General features: G+C 50.0%; 1 protein-coding gene across 1 annotated transcript; it reads left to right on the forward strand.

Annotated features, from left to right (window-relative positions):
* The first annotated feature begins 357 nt into the window (after positions 1 to 357).
* Positions 358 to 16,340, forward strand: LOC140396842 (stanniocalcin-1-like). The gene is made up of 4 exons (XM_072485610.1): positions 358 to 698; positions 3,970 to 4,112; positions 10,876 to 11,087; positions 12,173 to 16,340. The coding sequence occupies exons 1-4, from the start codon at positions 554 to 556 to the stop codon at positions 12,444 to 12,446; spliced, it is 774 nt and encodes a 257-aa protein (XP_072341711.1). The 5' UTR covers positions 358 to 553; the 3' UTR covers positions 12,447 to 16,340.
* Positions 16,341 to 17,782: the final 1,442 nt, after the last annotated feature.

Genomic DNA, 17,782 nt, shown 5'->3' on the forward strand with positions numbered 1-17,782 from the left:
TGGAATTGAACAGAGGGCTGAGGGCTACCGCAATTGAGGGCATCCACTGCAGGAAAAAGAAAAGGGGGTAAATATCCCACCCCCTACCCTGTCTGGGGACACAGATAGACGCAACTGCAAACGCAAACAGACAGGATGCAATTAAACATCTGGGCTGGAGTGTCACTTTGCTGCGGCTGGGAGGGAGGGAAGCAGACGGGGGGTGAGGAACGGCCTGGAAAACTTGCCTGTCACCCATCCCCTTCCTCCAACACCCCCCCCCCCCCCCCCCCCCACCGTGCGCTGCGTCTCCAACTTCGGGACAATTATTGAGCGAGTGGATTGCGGCTGTCGGATTGTGAATGGACAACTCCAGCAAGATGCCTGTCATTGGCAGCTGGGAGGGTGCTTACGATTCCATCGAGATCTTCCCACCCAGATAACACTTGTATAAATGTGCCTTTGCAGTTCACAAACACACACACACACACATGCATCCATCCAGCTAGATTCACACTTAAACTGGAGATAGAGACAGAGAGAGGCTCACTTGTCCCGATCCCCCTCTGCAGCGATGTTGCACAAGTCCGCTCTCTTTGCCTTGCTGGTGTCGGTACAGCTGGGAGCCCGGTCTGCTGGAGATGAAATAGCTCCACCTGTTGAGGACAAGAACGACTCTCTGGCATCCAGAAGAACGAGACTTACCGGCCAGAACTCAGGTAAATACAAGGTGCCTTTTCTGAATCTCTGTGTGAGTCTGTGTATTGCCCAGGATTCGAACCCCACTTCCCCCTCCTCCAGTTTGCAATTCCAGAATTAAAAATCGACCTGCCTCTCGAGTTAGTGTGCACGCTTTGAAACAGCAGGATTGGGGCATTGCCACCCCGGCATGCGTGTTGCTATTCTGCACACACATTTGTTACTGTTTCGGTAAAACAAACTGGCTACTTTCCGGCTGAAACTTGGATCCTCTGAATGCACATTCCGTGGATGTATCTATTTAGACGTTTTTTTGGAGAGAAAAAAAGGAACTTTTACCTGTGGCAGTATGGTGATGGGGTTTCAGTCAAGGCATGCCCTGTGTGGGTGGGTGTGGGGAGCAGAAGATAGGATGGGGGGGGGGGGGGGGTCTGCACAATGCCAAAGCTGGCACACAAACTGCAGCATTTTGTTCTCAAACCTTCTTATCCGCAGTACCCAGGGCGTGTGTGTGTGTGGTGTGTGCTCAGTTGCCAAGGGAAACCAGGGTGAATCACACCTCCAGTAAAAGGAATTGTTAAGTTTCATTTTAATGACCAAAAAAAAAAATGATCAAAGAACATGATGTGAAGTGCCGCCATTGTGGCAGAGACCAGCATCTCAATTCAGCACAACTTCAGGCTGTGCCTTGGAGGTGACCTTGACTCCCTGAAGACTGTGTCAGCGAAGGCATCTTGCTGTGGTTTCCCATTCCTGCATACTCTCGCCAAATCCTGGGGACAGAGTCAGATCTGCTCTGACCTTGGGTGGTCCTGCGTTGGGGTTTTGTGTTGGTAATCTTCAGTCTGGATCGAGGAATCTGCCAGAAGTCCCGGAACCAAATGATTTTGGAGTGTAGCCCCTGTGCGAAAGAGGCATGTTCCACTGCTGCATTGTTTGTGACACTCAATAGCTGCTTCCAATGCCATTGCCGCAGATACAGCTGTGGAGTTGTCTGAGAAACCACATCAAACATTCTTTTCAGCTGCAGCAGCCCCTCTGCATGAACGCCAGCTATTATCGGACGGAGCGCAGCCTGATGCACCAAGGGGCACCTCACCGTTTTATCCTTTTCCTTCCGCAATAATTCATTTTTAAATGTCGATTTAAGCTCTCCCTGGACACGATCCTTCACACGGGACCTGCCTTCCAAAAGTGCAGTTCCCAATACTGTACCGATGGTTCAGCAATCGGAGCCTGCATGTGTAACCTCAGCTGAAACGCCACACCGAGGGAGTGCAGTACTACCCGAGCAGTCAGATGTTGGACTGAGATCAGATGAGATGTATGTGGGGGGGGGGGGGGGGGGGGTGGCGGGCGGATTTTGCAAACAAACTCATGGCACTATTCGAAGGAGAGCAGGTGACTTCCACCTGGTGTTCTGGCCAATATTTATCCATCAAGCGATGGCTTGAAAAAAACCCCAGCTGAGTTACACATGTATCTCATTCACTCTTCATGGGAACTTGCTGGGTATAAATCGACTGCCGCACTTCCTGCATTGCAGGAGTGAGTGTACAGCATTTGAGGTCTGGTTGAAGTCCTAGACAGTCTTATCTCAATGCAAGTCCATCCAGGAATAGGACAGGGTTGAAGAATCTGCTTGCTGTCTTCGCAGGGCTCTATCGATGGAAATGTGAGTGAACAGCAAGTATTTTGAGGATGAGACAGGCGCCTTAAATACAATTCATGATCCATCAGTTTGCCCCTTGTGTGTTCTCTAATATTTACAGTGCTGTGGACAGCCCCCTCCCTCCAACTCTCAAATGACCGCAACAAGATGTCTTTTATAGAAGTACTTTTTTGTTTAAATTTAGAGTACCCAATTTATTTTTTCCGATTCAGGGGCAATTTAGCGTGGCCAATCCACCTACCCGGCACATCTTTAGGTTGTGGGGGCGAAACCCACGCAAACACGGAGAGAGTGTGCCAGCTCCACACGGACAGTGACCTGGGACCTCGGCGCCATGAGGCAGCAGTGCTAATAGAAGAAGTATTTTCACCCCTCGAGTGCCGTGACGCTCAAGAGCAGGGCGTTCTTGTAAATTGTTTATTTCTCAACACCCAAACGTATTCACAACACACACAGACAAGACACACACACATGCACAAGAAAGGGTGATTTCAAAAGAGGCAACATGCACTTAGCTTTTTTAAGACTTCCAAAAGTATTTTAAAATTTTTTTGTCAAGAGAGATGCCCCACAAATACCTGTATTTTCCAAGAATGGGACTGCGTACCCACGCCAGTAAAAACGCTGCAGTTTTACTCCGGAGTTTTACTCCAGCTGGGCCTCCGCGAGCGATTCTCTGGGCACCGGCTACGATTCTCGCGTGAACGGGGATCCAGCCCACAGTGTTTCTATTCTCACATCCAGACAAGCATTAACACACAAATAAATACATTTTCTACAAGTGATGTGTGATTTCTATCTGCCACACCAGAGCCATCACACTGGTAACGTATTCCTCCAAAGACTTCGTCCAAAGATGCACCCCAGGTAATTTGGAACAAATTTGGCAGCACGGTAGCACAATTGCTTCACAGCTCCAGGGTCCCGGGTTCGATTCCCGGCTTGGGTCACTGTCTGTGCGGAGTCTGCACATCCTCCCCGTGTGTGCGTGGGTTTCCTCCGGGTGCTCCGGTTTCCTCCCACAGTTCAAAGATGTGCCGGTTAGGTGGATTGGCCATGATAAATTGCCCTTAGTGTCCAAAATTGCCCTTAGTGTTGGGTGGGGTTACTGGGTTATGGGGATAGGGTGGAGGTGTTGACCTTGGGTAGGATGCTCTTTCCAAGAGCCGGTGCAGACTCGAAGGGCCGAATGGCCTCCTTCTGCACTGTAAATTCTATGATAATCTATGAAAATTGGGATTGGGCCAATAGAATTGAAGCTGCTATCATATTGCCAAACATTCAGTGTGGTGCAAGATGAAAGAGGTTATTTCAACAATACAGATCCATTAGTTCGTAATCCTATGATCTTTTGTTGCCATATTCCTAATCAAATCTCAAGACATTTGCTGCTGGTGAGTATCGTTGCCAATGCTCCAAGATTATCCTGATTCCAGGAACTGGAATGGCGATGAATTTCCCGGCTGCTGCTGTGAGCACCCCGGGGACGTTGTTGACAACAGCCTTCGGGAGATTCATCCTCAATTCCTGAAGAGCGCCAGGGGGAATGCTGGAGGGTTAGTTGCCCTGACTGAGGTACCTTTCCCCCGCGTTAACTTTCAGTTTCCTCTCCCCACCAGCCGAGATCATCCGATGCCTGAACAACGCACTCCACGTGGGCTGCGGGGCCTTTGCGTGTCTGGAGAACTCAACCTGCGACACGAACGGGATGTACGGTATCTGCAGGTCCTTCCTGTACAGTGCTGCAAAGTTCGACACTCAGGTAAGGGGCTTCACCCACGTGGGGACGAGGCTGCTTCTCTGGGGCACGATCGTCACTGGCCGAGTAATTCAGATGCAGGTTTGAATCCCACCCCGGCAGCTGGCGGGATTTACATTCAATTCGTAAACCTGGAATAAAAAGTCAGTCTCCGTTACGGTGGCCAGCAAACCATTGTTGATTGTTGTAAAAACCCATCTGGTTCACTCATGTCCTTCAGAGGAGGAAATCTGCCGTCCTTACCGGCCTGGCCTACACGGGACTCCAGACCCACAGCAAATGTTGTGGGCCAGGGTTTAGAGAACACCAAAGTATATCATGTAGTTCACCTGACCCACAACGGTTTATAGTTTTGGTTACGGGGAGCACACGGGGATGCCTTTCAGCGGTTAGTCAACAGAGGGCTTAAGCAGTTCTAATCAAAAACAAAGTTTATTCTCTACAAATTCAATTAACACTTCTATAAACACACACAGTAAGCTTATCAACTACTAACATAAATACCCCACACAGCTACAGTTCTCTGTGTATATATAAATCTTAATAACTTCCCTTTCAACTGTTTCAATTTGATAACAACATCCACTAAACCAGGAAAACCCTTTTACCCAAAACAGTAGGTTTCAGTTCTTTCCAGAAAACAGTTATCACTTTTAAATTATCAAGTGTTCTGGACATCTTTTAACATACAGAGAGAGAGAGAGAGAAGAGAAACCTTCTTTGCCAGAATCCAGCTTCCAACTGTGTAAACCGAAACTAAAACCCAGAGCCACAGCCCAGCTCCACCCACACAATGACATCACTGAAGCCATTTGATGAGCACACACATTTCTTAAAGGGACACTCCCCTGACACAATGGACAGCAATCTGTCCCGCCGCTCAGTTAAGGTGCAATTCAGGTTGTGCTACAAACAAATGCTGACCCAGCCAGAGGCTCCCTCATCCCACAAAATTACAAAAGAAAATTGCAAGTCCTTCTTGCTTTCATACCCGAGCCATTTGCGCATCTCTGGGTCGAGTGCAGACAGGAAGATCCATCATGTGGGACTTGCAACTCACCAATGGGAGGAAGATTTCAGTGGGTTCCATTGGGAGTCTGATGTTGGCTCCTTGATTCTCCTCTCCGCTGAGCTCCCAGGCTGTGAGCGCAAAGCCCCATCCTTCCTTCTGTCAACAGTGCTTTCGCACCCAAACGTAAGTTAGAGGGAAGTTTACATAGAGAACACAGTGCAGAAAAAGGCCATTCAGCCCATCGAGTCTGCACCGACCCACTTAAGCCCTCACTTCCACCCGATGCCCGTAACCCAATAACCCCTCCTAACCTCTTTGGACACTAAGGGTAATTTAGGATCGCCAGTCCACCTAACCCGCACATCTTTGGACTGTGGGAGGAAACCGGAGCACCCGGAGGAAACCCACGCAGACACGGGGAGGACGTGCAGACTCCGCACAGACAGTGACCCAAGCCGGGAATCGAACCTGGCGCTGTGAAGCTACAATGCTAGTCTCTGTGCTATCCTTTTAATGAACTCTGTTCAGCTCCAACCAATTCCTGTTGTGTAAATGAAACTGCTGGGGTGATAGGGTGTCTCAGGATTGTGTCCGAGATCCCTTGCACCTTGGACCTCTGTCAGGAAACCAAGCCATTTCTGAAGGCCAGTAGCCGAGGTGGCTATTGTAACCAGGGAGAGGAGCAATCGGAGAAACGTCAAGAAAGGGAGACTCTTTCATGTAATACCTCTGGTGACCACCAGGTGTCCTCCAGCCAGTGAGATGCCTTTGAAATGAGGTCACTGGAATGGTTACACCTTGCTGGGCTGGGCTGGCCTGGACCTGCGTAGCCCAGGCAAGGACACTGGCAATGCTCTGGAAACAGTCCGCCTTCTGATTCAACGTGCCACCAAAGGTGAAGGAAAATAAGATGACGAGGAGGAGACTGCCCTTGCACAGCTTCGCTCTAATGCCAGTCTTTTGGAGCCTGTCTGATCAAACGCAGTCTGTCCCAGAACAGTTAGTTAGCTTTACCTTTTAATGGTTTGTGCTGCTGGGTAATTAAATGTACAGTTTTCAGAGGGGCTGGTTTAGCACAGGGCTAAATCGCTGGCTTTGAAAGCAGACCCAGGCAGGCCAGCAGCACGGTTCAATTCCCGTGCCAGCCTCCCCGAACAGGTGCCGGAATGGGGCGACTAGGGGCTTTTCACCGTCACTTCATTTGAAGCCGACTTGTGACAATAAGCGATTTTCATTTTCATTTTCATTTCATTGTCTGACCAGCGAGTCACGATGTGGGCAGTGGTGATGGCCAGGACTGCACTTGTTGAAGATCACGACCGATTGACCTGCAAATGTTTCTGAGTTTAGTTAGATCTCCTAACCATAGCAGGAAGGGAAACATGGGCGAAACCTCAAGTCAAAAATTACAGCGTGACTCGAAACTGCAAAGTATGAAATAAGATTGTTACCCTGACCAATGATCCCTGCTAGACCACTAGAACATCATGTTGGATGCAATGGTCTTGCCAAGAATTCTTTGGTCTTTGTGATGCCTTCTTCATTTTCATATTAAGCCTTGATGTTGGTTAAAGAGTAAACATCCCAGGTGTCATGATGAATGCAGGGATTTCAGATAGATATTGTAGTATATGTATTTGCTGCCGCAATGGTTAAAAGCCTCATTAGTATGTGTATGTATCTACTGCAATCAGGGTGTTAAAACATTCTGGTTTAAAAGACAGGCAGACACTGTGGCTCCAGAAGGGATAACTAAAGCATTGTAAACATGAGATCACCATTCATTCCAACCATGGAAAGTAATTACCTGAATAGGGCGAATGGAATTTTGTTTTATATAAAGAAGGTTCACTGGGGTTCAGATAATTAAGGGGTTGTGGTTAGATTTAGTAAGATAATCATCACCCAATTAGTGGGATAGAGATGATGAGGTTAATGGGAGAAGCCCGGGGCTGAAGCAGCCAGGTGTTGAGTTTCAGTTTAGATTTTGCTGTGAACAGAACAGGAGATTTGTGCCAAATGCTGGCAGGTTAAACAGTAGTTTGACACAGGCAAGAATCTACAGGCTGTTTCCTGAATGATCTCTCTCAAAGCGGTTTCTCCAAGGCATCAAGTATTCCTGTGTTTGCTCACTGTATTTAAAATGGATTTTGACCTGAGATGAGTTTTGCCTGATTGGAGATAAAAAGCTAGCAGTTAGGAGTTAAAGTGTTTTGTTTTATTGCTAAGTTTTGTTTAACTTGTCATTATAAGCTACTTCTTGTGCAATGTTAAGGTTAGTTTAATACTGTGTTAGTAATAAACTTTGTTTTAATGCACCATGTCCCTATTTGTGCATGGAATCACTCCTGATGCAAAGCATCCTTTCCTGACAGTCTTCCAAATTAAAATAAAACATTGGGGTTTTTGTCCGGTACCCGAGCAACTGTTAGGGTCTGGTCTGGGATCCTAATGTTGTAGACCTGCTGATGCGCCTGGATACGAAACTGACGCTGTTTCAATGATGTCTTACATCGTATTACATCAAATTGCATCGTACTTGTAGCACACAAAGAAAACCACTTGGCCTGAATAGTTGGCCTTTATATCAATGCTTTTGTTTTAGCCTCTTCCCAGTCTCCCTTATCTCAGCCCATACACCGAACCTTCCGTTCCAACTTCCCCTTAAATACATCCGCACTCATCACCCCGCCCACTCGCCGTGGGGGCGAGTTCCACATCCTCACCGCACTCTCTCTGGGCAGAGGGGACTTTCCACAACTTCCCAGTTGGATTTATTGGTGACTGCTGAATATTGGGTGACCCCCCCCCCCCCCCCCCGGCCTCTGCACAGTCAGAAACGCTTTTCTCTCGCGCCGAACCTCATCGTAACATAGAACATAGAAAATACAGCACAGAACAGGCCCTTCGGCCCACGATGCTGTGCCGAGATTTTGTCCTAGATTCAGAACAAATTAATCTACACCCCATCATTCTACCGCAATCCTGTCCCTATCCAATAGCCGCTTGAAGGTCCCGGGTGTGGAATTCGCAAGACGGTGGCGAAAACCAGCTGTGGGTGCTCCATCGTTGGATCGGGAGGTCGACAATTTCACGGGCTCTCAAGGGAGATGGAGAGTGGGAGAGAGGGTAAACCTGAAGCTTCGCATTCGGCAAGATCATGTTGAACGGCAGACCATGCTTGACAGGCCACACAGTCTATTGTTGCTGCTACTTCTTATGTCCCAACATTCTTATCCACGTTTTCAACATTCAACCCCCCAAACTAAATTGAACAGAAACACACAACAGAAATAAAGGGCCATTCGGCCCCTCTGTGCCCCTTTTTGCCCAGCTTGCCCCACTTGCTTGCTCTTGCCCCATAGCTCTGCGGGTGTTTCCTCCTACGTGTCGAATTCCCGCGAGAAGGTTCCCGCGAGCCATGCCACCCAGATCACAGCAACCCCCGCCTGCCTGGAGAAAAAGTATTTTCTTCATCAAAACCTTCTGCTGACCATCTCAAAACTCAACACAGGATTTCACCTGGAGCCCACGCGGGTTTCATCGGCAGCCCCTCCCAGCTCAAGCAGGTGGCATTTTGTCAGTCCTCTGAGCGACCTCGAGGTGTTCTGCAGGGTGCCTGGAGGGAAAAACACAATCACGCACAGCACCTTTGCCAGGGTGAAGCCTCAGGTACTCGGAGTCACCTTGCGTAGACAACAAGGCGAGGAATGCTCCAGTGAATGGCGAGTGATCTGAAGATCGAGGTTCTGAGGCACACCTTGGCTGAAAGTTAGTCAGCTGAGAATGGGAGAAAGTAGAAACCAGTTGAGTAGCCAGAGGGGAAATTTCTTCACACAGAGGGTGGTGAGCATTTGGAACGAGCTGCCAGAGGCAGTGGTAGAGGCGAGTTCAATTTTGTCCTTTAAAAAGCAGTTAGACAGTTACATGGGCAGGGTAGGTCTAGAGGGATAAATGCAGGCAAGTGGGACTAGCTCAGTGATAGAAACGGGGCGGCATGGACCAGCTGGGCCGAAGGGCCTGTTTCCATGCTGCTAACATCTATGACTCTCTAACATGCAGGCTAATTGCTAAGTAGTCACAAGATTGGTAGTTAATGTAATGGAATCTTAAGCACCCGCATGCAACAATGAGCCAGAGGGCGGATCTGGAGGAGATTAGGGTAACACTTCCCCAAGCATTCTCTGATCTTGGGAGTAGCCTTTGGAGAAAGACATTGAAGCACTCAAAGATCTTTCCATTGAGACCTTAGAGATTCATCGGGACGCTGACCGTTTTCATTTTTTATTCATGGGATGGAGACATTGGCAAAAGTCAATATCTGCTGTCCATTGAGAAGGCAGCGGGCCTCCTCATCCAAATGCTGACGTCCATCGTCATGGTTTCCCCGACACCTGTGTGCCTCGCTCGGCCGTTTCAGAGTGGGGGGGGGGGTTCAGAGTCACCCACGTTGCTGTGGGTCTGGAGTCACGTGTAGGCCAGACCGGGTAAGGAGGGCAGATTTCCCTCCCTGAAGGACGTGAGTGAACCAGATTTTTTTTGTTTGCAACAAAGCGTTACCGTTACCGAGACTCAGCTAGACATTCCAGATTTATTAATTGAATTTAAATTCTAACCGGCCTCCATGGTCAGATTTGAACTCACTTCCCCAGATTGTTCGACCAGGCCCCGTGGACAACTGACTGCGCTGCCTCGCCTGTCAACCTTCAGCCCGTGGTGAACGATGGAAAACCAGCAGCATGGAAGGGAACCAAAACTGCATCCAGGAAGCTCAAGGTCAAGGTGGGACCGAGAGAAAGAGCCACCTAAATATGGACTTCTGTCTGCTCTGTCCTGCACTTGTATCTATCAGTGTGTCTACTTTTCTCAGGTTAGCATTAACTCGTGGCAGGACAAGCAGGGAGAAGATGTCAAAAATGTACAAGGAGAGCAATGGTTTTGTGAACGAGACCATGATGATAGAATCACAGAATTTACAGTGCAAAAAGAGGCCATTCGGCCCATTGAGTCTGCACCGGCCCTTGGAAAGAGCACCCTACTTAAGCCCACGCCACCACCCCATCCTCGTAACACAGTAGCCCCACCTAACCTTATTAGACACTAAGGGCAATTTATCATTGGCCAGTCCACCTAACCTGCACATCTTTGGACTGTGGGAGGAAACCGGAGCACCCGGAGGAAACCCACGCACACACGGGGAGGACGTGCAGGCTCCGCACAGACAGCGACCCAAGCCGGGAATCGAACCTGGGACCCTGGCGCTGTGGAGCAACAGTGCTAATCATGACATTAATGGAGTGATGCAACAGCCAGATGACCATAAGCCTCCAAGAAAACTAGAAGCAGAATAGTCGGTGCCCCTCCCGAAGTCTTTGAAATTAGTGATAAGAAGTTTGAAGGTAAACCGTACTGACTACCAGGTCTGTCAAAGGGATGGTCAGCATAAGAATATAAGAGGTAGGAGCAGGAGTAGGCCATCGAGCCTGCTCCACCATTCAATGAGATCATGGCTGATCTTTTGTGAACTCAGCTCCACTTACTCGCCCACTCACCTTAATTCCTTATTGCTCAAAAATCTATCTATCTTTGCCTTGAGACTGGTTGAGGTCAAGGAAGGGAGGAACCTGGGACATTGACATTGCTGAAGCTTTTGATTTGAACGCTCTCGGGCAAGATCTTTTTTTGCGGTTGTTTCCAATACACAGTAGACGCACAGACCATGTTTCCGGACTGACGAGTATTTCCACACTACAGGGAAAAGCCTTCGTCAAGGACAGTTTGAAGTGCATCGTTAACGGGATCACTTCCAAAGCTTTCTTCACCATCCGCCGGTGCTCTGCTTTTCAAAAGATGATCGCGGACATCCAGGAGGAGTGTTACAGGAAACTGAACATCTGCACCATGGCGAGACACAACACTGCCGCTATAACAGAGGTCATTCAGCTCCCTGCCTACTTCAAAAACAGGTACGGTGTTGCAAATACCATCCATGGATAAACCTCTTCCAACATTCGGGATCCAGTGTGTGTGTGTGGGTGATTTGGGAAATGAGTTGTGGTAACTCGCGGGGGGGGACGGGGGGGACGAGTGACGTTGGGCCGGTGGTTCCCAGGGCTCCCACCACAAGGGGTCTAGCTTTGATGTAGACTAATCAATCGAGATCGATCAATAACCCCATTATCAATAGATCGTCAGCATGGTGACGATTATCCCTTGTTCCTTTGCTGTGAGGCATGACACCTCGAAATATCTGTCCCACTTTAATTGAAGCGCCTCTGCAAGTCTTCCGTGCATCGCAAGGCCAAATTAAATCATCATGACCATTGGCTGATTCATGTCGGAGTTCCAGTGATGATCCTCCAGACACTCAATATTTTTTAATAGGGCAGCACGGTAGCCTTGTGGATAGCACAAGTGCTTCACAGCTCCAGGGTCCCGAGTTCGATTCCCGGCTTGGGTCACTGTCTGTGCGGAGTCTGCACGTTCTCCCCGTGTGTGCGTGGGTGTCTCCGGGTGCTCCGGTTTCCTCCCGCAGTCCAGAGACGTGCAGGTTAGGTGGATTGGCCGTGCTGCTAAATTGCCCCTTCGTGTCCAAAATTGCCCTTAGTGTTGGGTGTGGTTACTGGGTTATGGGGATAGGGTGGAGGTGTGGGGCTTGGGTAGAGTGCCCTTTCCAAGAGCCGGTGCAGACTCGATGGGCCGAATGGCCTCCTTCTGCACCGTAAATTCTATGATTCTGTGATGACCCATGCAAACTCCACACGGACAGTGACCCAGAGCCGGGATCGAACCTGGGACCTCGGCGCTGTGAGGCAGCGGAGCTAACCCACTGCGCCACCGTGCTGCCCCATAGCAACTAATATTAATGGATTCTCTAAGCAGCCAACTAATCGTCACGTGAACTTCCCTTCCATACCCGCCAATAAACATTGGTCAACGCTGAACGATATGCCTTCATTGAGGGTCCTCGGTGATAATTGTTGGTTTTGAATTGCCATGTCAAGGTGAGCTCCAATGACACTTGTCTCTGCAAATCCTGTCTTACCTCCAGGTATTACAACAAGCTGCTCAGGAGTCTTCTGGGGTGTGACGAGGAGACAGTGAACAGCATCCGAGAGAATATGATGGTGGGCTTGGGCACCCACTTCTCCAGCTTCGTCCACCTGCTGCAGAGCGATCACTGTTTGCCCTGGCCGCCCAGGGCCAGCTCCGACAGCCGCTCGCCCAGCCAGCACCACAAACTGCACGCCTTCCTTCAGAACCTGGGCGGCAACGAGGCAGCCGGCCGCCCCGGCCCGAAGCTGGGGTCAGGCGAGGATGAGTGACGGCGGCGGGCGGGAAGGGGGCCTGGGCCTGTCTGCAGAACCCAAGGTGTCCCCAGTGTCATCCCTCAAACTGGTAACTGTCCATATCATAGCAGCTTACAGCGAGCAAGTGCCAAATCCGACCACGTGATGGGCGTCGAGGCGCAGCTAGCTCTCTAAGAGAGTGACCACGAGTCAGAGCATCAGCTTTCTCCACCCGCCCCCCCCCCCACCCACCCCCCCTCTGAGGGAACACCAGCCAAATACAAGTCAGCTTGAGTCCAGTCCCCCTCAAAGAGCAAAGGCCACATTTCCAAATGCCGCAAACCAACCCCTCTCCCAGCTTTTCCACCAGGTAACGTTAGCCTTCTGTCCGGAGCAGATGGGAGATGTTAGTCCGGAGCCGGCCGTGGGCAGATGGATTAGGAACTGATGAATGAATGCCTGTGCTTGAACAGCGGGCACAGGGGGGATGTTGCGGAGAGGGGGTGAAGCACTCCGTCCCCAGCAGCATGTCGGACCTGGTATTGGGGTCAGCACTATTCAGAGGAAGCTCTTTGGGGAGTCCGTTCCTCCCCATCAGGTGGGCAGGTGATTTAATCCCACAATCCAAGGAGATACAGTCACACCCGTTATCACTCACATTCCCCCATTCGCCAAGACATGGCAAGCTTTCATCAGGGGCTGGGTAGCACACTCTGATAGAACATTGTCTTTTTATCTTGGGGGGGGGGAAGAGAAGCGGCTTTGTTCATGCTAACGGATAGAAATCGTCCCTCTCTGCTCACTGCCTTGATCCAATGTCAGGCATGGAAGGAGGCACATGATGGCTGGATGGGTCCAGGTGAGAGAGAGCCCAAGAGCTCAAATTGCCCAGTTTCCCCTGATCAAGAACGTGACATTATCCAATTCCCCCTGGGAAAACGACGAGGGAATCTCCATGGAATACCCCGTCAGACAGAGGATTCCAGATCACAGGAATTCGCCGCCCCGAAAAGGTGTCAACTCTCGCCAGGCGTGTGTCCAAACCCCTAACGATCCCTGACTCGGTGAGAAGAAGGCTGGTGTGGCCCAGTTACATTGGCTTTGCAGCTGGAGGTTGCAATCCCATCTCCAGCACCTTGATGTACAGGAACAGCCAAGGTCACCCTTCACAACAAAACCGTTCTTCGTTTCCAATGACACACCCAACATTTTACACCTCTTCTTTCCACCATATGGGTCCAATCCAGATGTAATTCAGGTGATAGGGAAGGCAAAGAAACAGCGGGGACTACCATCCTCAAAGAGGGATTGTCCATGTGAATCTGGACAGGCCCATATCTTAGTGATTGACGTCTCGGTGATCGTCAGTGCACCACCAGAACAGTGCAGCGTCTATAAATGTATCACCACAGTTGGGGAGAACCGCAGGAGAGGATAGGTGGCGGTTGCAATCATCTCTGCAGCCAAGAGTTCACAGACGGCGAGAACAAACTAGTCACTGAAGAAAATAAAAGTTGTACGCACTTATTATCGGAAGGAGATTGTTAAACTAAAAAGAGTGAAGAGATTTACGAGGTGCTACCAGGACTTGATGGGCTGAGTTATAAGGAGAGGCTGGATAGACTGGGACTTTTTTCCCTGGAGCTTAGGAGGCTGAGGGGTGATCTTACAGAGGTCTGTAAAATAATGAGGAGCATCGATAAGGTAGATAATCAACATCTTTTCCCAAAGGTAGGAGTCCAGAACTAGAGGGCATAGGTTTAAGGCAAGAGGGGAGAGATACAAAAGAGACCAGAGGGGAAATCCTTCACACAGAGGGCAGTGAGCATCTGGAATGAGCTGCCAGAGGCTGTGGTAGAGGCGGGTACAATTTTGTCCTTTGTCCTGTTGCAAAACACTTTGTTGCAGAAGGCTGTGGAGGCCAATTCACTGAGTGTCTTTAAGACAGAGATAGATAGGTTCTAGATCAATAAGGGGATCAGGGGTTATGGGGAGAAGGCAGGAGAATGGGGATGAGAAAAATATCAGCCATGATTGAATGGCGGAGCAGACTCGATGGGCCGAGTGGCCTAATTCTGCTCCGATATCTTATGGTCTAAAAAACAGTTAGACAGTTACATGGGCAGGGTGGGTGTAGAGGGATATGGGCCAAATGTGGGCAAGTGGGACTCGCTCTGTGATAGAAACCGGGTGGCATGGACAAGCTGGGCCGAAGGGCCTGTTTCCATGCTGCTAACATCTACGACTCTATCTATCGAGCTCATTCTAACCCGAGCACGATGTTCTTCCAACACCACAGCAAAGACATCATATCAACGCTTTTCTTCGGATTATCCCCCATCGCCCAGGCCGAGAGGTGGGTGAGGTGTGAGCTTTCCGCTGGGGCTGTGCGAATGGGGTTCATCACCAGGCAGCTGGGGACATTTAGAAGGGTCACCTTACAAAGTCGTGGCAGAGATGCAGCCTCTTGGGGATCTTGCTTCACAAGGGTCTGGTCATTGACGGGAGCGTTGGGGATATCCAGGAGTGTTAATGGGTCCTCGCCCTTGCCCTCTAACCACCCTGCCATGATGCGGAGATGCCGGCGTTGGGACTGAGGTGGGCACAGTAAGAAGTCTTACAACACCAGGTTAAAGTCCAACAGGTTTGTTTTGGAATCACAAGCTTTCAGATCGAGTCGCCTGATGAAGGAGCTCCACTCTAATAGCTAGTGATTCCAAACAAACCTGTTGGACTTTAACCTGGTGTAAGACTTCCTGCCGTGAGTAATTCCCCTTGTCTGCAAACTGCGGGCCACAAGGTGCAAGACAGAGAGAGAAGTGACGGTTAAACGGGGAAGAAAAGTGCTAAAATATAGTCGACCTTTTGAGTTTGTTCTGCTATTGAGTGACTTGATGCCTGATCTGTGATCTCACTCCATATCCCGGCCTTCCCGTGAAATCCATTTATACCTTGGGGTCATGTTGGAAATCTCCGCATCTCCCATTTATAGTTTGCACCTGATCTGGCAAGTTCCAAATCTTTGACAAAAAAGTCCTTCCTAATTTCACTCTCAAAAGTCAAATCTTTCGACGACAACCTCTCGTCCTCGACTCCCCGACCAGCAGAGGCAGTTTCCCACCCCCTCCACCCAATCGCTGCCCCCGTTACCGGAGAACTTCGAGCAAATGGCACTGCAGAAAATAGAAGGTGAGTTTGTGTGACCTCTCCTCACAACGCGACCCTTGGCAAGTACAGGTGGCTTTCCATTCAAACCGGCTGCACACCCTCCTGAGCCTCGCACCCCCCCTCCCACAACCCAAAAGAGACATGCGGGGTCGGTGGACTGGCCTCGCTAAATTGCCCCCCGTAATTGGAAAAATTGAAAAAGAAATACTGTGAACCCCACCCACCCGCCCTCGTCCAATCAGCTTGCGGCTGTTTGTGGGATCATACTGTGCCAAGAGTGGCCAACCCGACAACCGCCCGCTGTGTTTCAGACACGACCCATCAAGCACGAAGCACCTTGGGCTTTTGAACAAGACACAGTCAGGCGCTTGATCAATGCAAGGGTCTGCTGCTTGCTAACGTTTCGCAGCGTCCGACAGAAAAGCACATCCCACCCCCCCAACCCTCCAAATCAATGACCACGGTGAAATCTATGGATGGCTCCGAGCTCACCGAGGCACACCAACTTGTCAGGTGGAGGCCAAAGATATTTCTCAAATATTCGGTGTTATTTATTTTCATTCCCTGACATTGTCTGTATTTTCCTGCCTGCACTCCCGATGCGTCAGCTGCACCATTTCTTGCTGTGGGTCCGTGTTTGCACTCGAGGCTTCCTGAGTGTTGTCCGTTTTGTAACTCCATGTTTGCAACCTCAGCATTGAAGTTATAATTACATTCATAAATATGGCGAATAAATTTGTGCTGGCTTATCACATCCTCTCATATCAGCCTCTGATTCAATTCATTTCTGCACTCGGAGTGTGCAAGTTTGCACTTCTGAAACTAACATCCGTTTGGCCGCACAACAGTTTCCCAAACACACACTGATGGACACACAGTGGGACCAATCAACATACACAACACCGCAGCCAATCACCAGTGAGAGCACACGCACGATAAAGACAGGGGACATCAGCGTTCCCGCTCATTCGAGCTGCAGCTTCCTAGTAGGACAGAGCTCACAGCCTGCAGCACAGACATTCACCATGTGCTGAGTGCATAGACTGGTTAGGACAAGGCAAAGGTATTTAGTTCAATCTAATATCGTGTTAACCCACAGTGAGAGTATGTTAAACAGTTAATGATTCAATAAAATAGTGTTGCACTATTTCAAGTGTTGGTGACCTGTATGTGTTCCACGGATCCAGAGCACCCAACGCAACAAGACAGAGAGAGCAGAGATTAGGGGGAGATGGAGAGAGCGGAGATTAGGGTGAGACAGAGAGAGCGGAGATTGTGGGGAGACGGAGAGAGAGCGGAGATTGTGGGGAGACGGAGAGAGCGGAGATTAGGGGGAGATGGAGAGAGCGGAGATTAGGGGGAGATGGAGAGAGCGGAGATTAGGGGGAGACGGAGAGAGCGGAGATTGTGGGGAGACGGAGGGAGCGGAGATTGTGGGGAGACGGAGAGAGAGCGGAGATTGTGGGGAGACGGAGAGAGAGCGGAGATTGTGGGGAGACGGAGAGAGCGGAGATTGTGGGGAAACAGAGAGAGTGGAGATTGTGGAGAGACGGAGATTGTGGAGAGACGGAGAGAGCGGAGATTGTGGAGAGACGGAGAGAGCGGAGATTGTGGGGAGACGGAGAGAGCGGAGATTGTGGGGAGACGGAGAGAGCGGAGATTGTGGAGAGACGGAGAGAGTGGAAATTGTGGTGAGAGCGGAGATTCTGGAGAGACGGAGAGAGCGGAGATTGTGGGGAGACGGAGAGAGCGGAGATTCTGGAGAGATGGAGAGAGCATAGATTGTGGGGAGACAGAGAGAGCGGAGATTCTGGAGAGACGGAGAGAGCGTAGATTGTGGGGAGACAGAGAGAGCGGAGATTGTGGAGAGACGGAGAGAGCATAGATTGTGGGGAGACAGAGAGAGCGGAGATTGTGGAGAGACGGAGAGAGCGTAGATTGTGGGGAGACAGAGAGAGCGGAGATTGTGGAGAGACGGAGAGAGCGGAGATTGTGGGGAGATGGAGAGAGTGGAGATTGTGGAGAGACAGAGAGAGCGGAGATTGTGGGGAGAAGGAGAGAGCGGAGATTGTGGGGAGACAGAGAGAGCGGAGATTGTGGGGAGTCAGAGAGAGCAGAGATTGTGGAGAGACAGAGAGAGCGGAGATTGTGGGGAGACATGGAGAGCGGAGATTGTGTGAAGACAGAGAGAGGGGAGATTGTGG

This window comes from Scyliorhinus torazame, chromosome 20 (genome assembly GCF_047496885.1).
Source record: "Scyliorhinus torazame isolate Kashiwa2021f chromosome 20, sScyTor2.1, whole genome shotgun sequence".
In the NCBI taxonomy this organism is placed as follows: domain Eukaryota; kingdom Metazoa; phylum Chordata; class Chondrichthyes; order Carcharhiniformes; family Scyliorhinidae; genus Scyliorhinus; species Scyliorhinus torazame.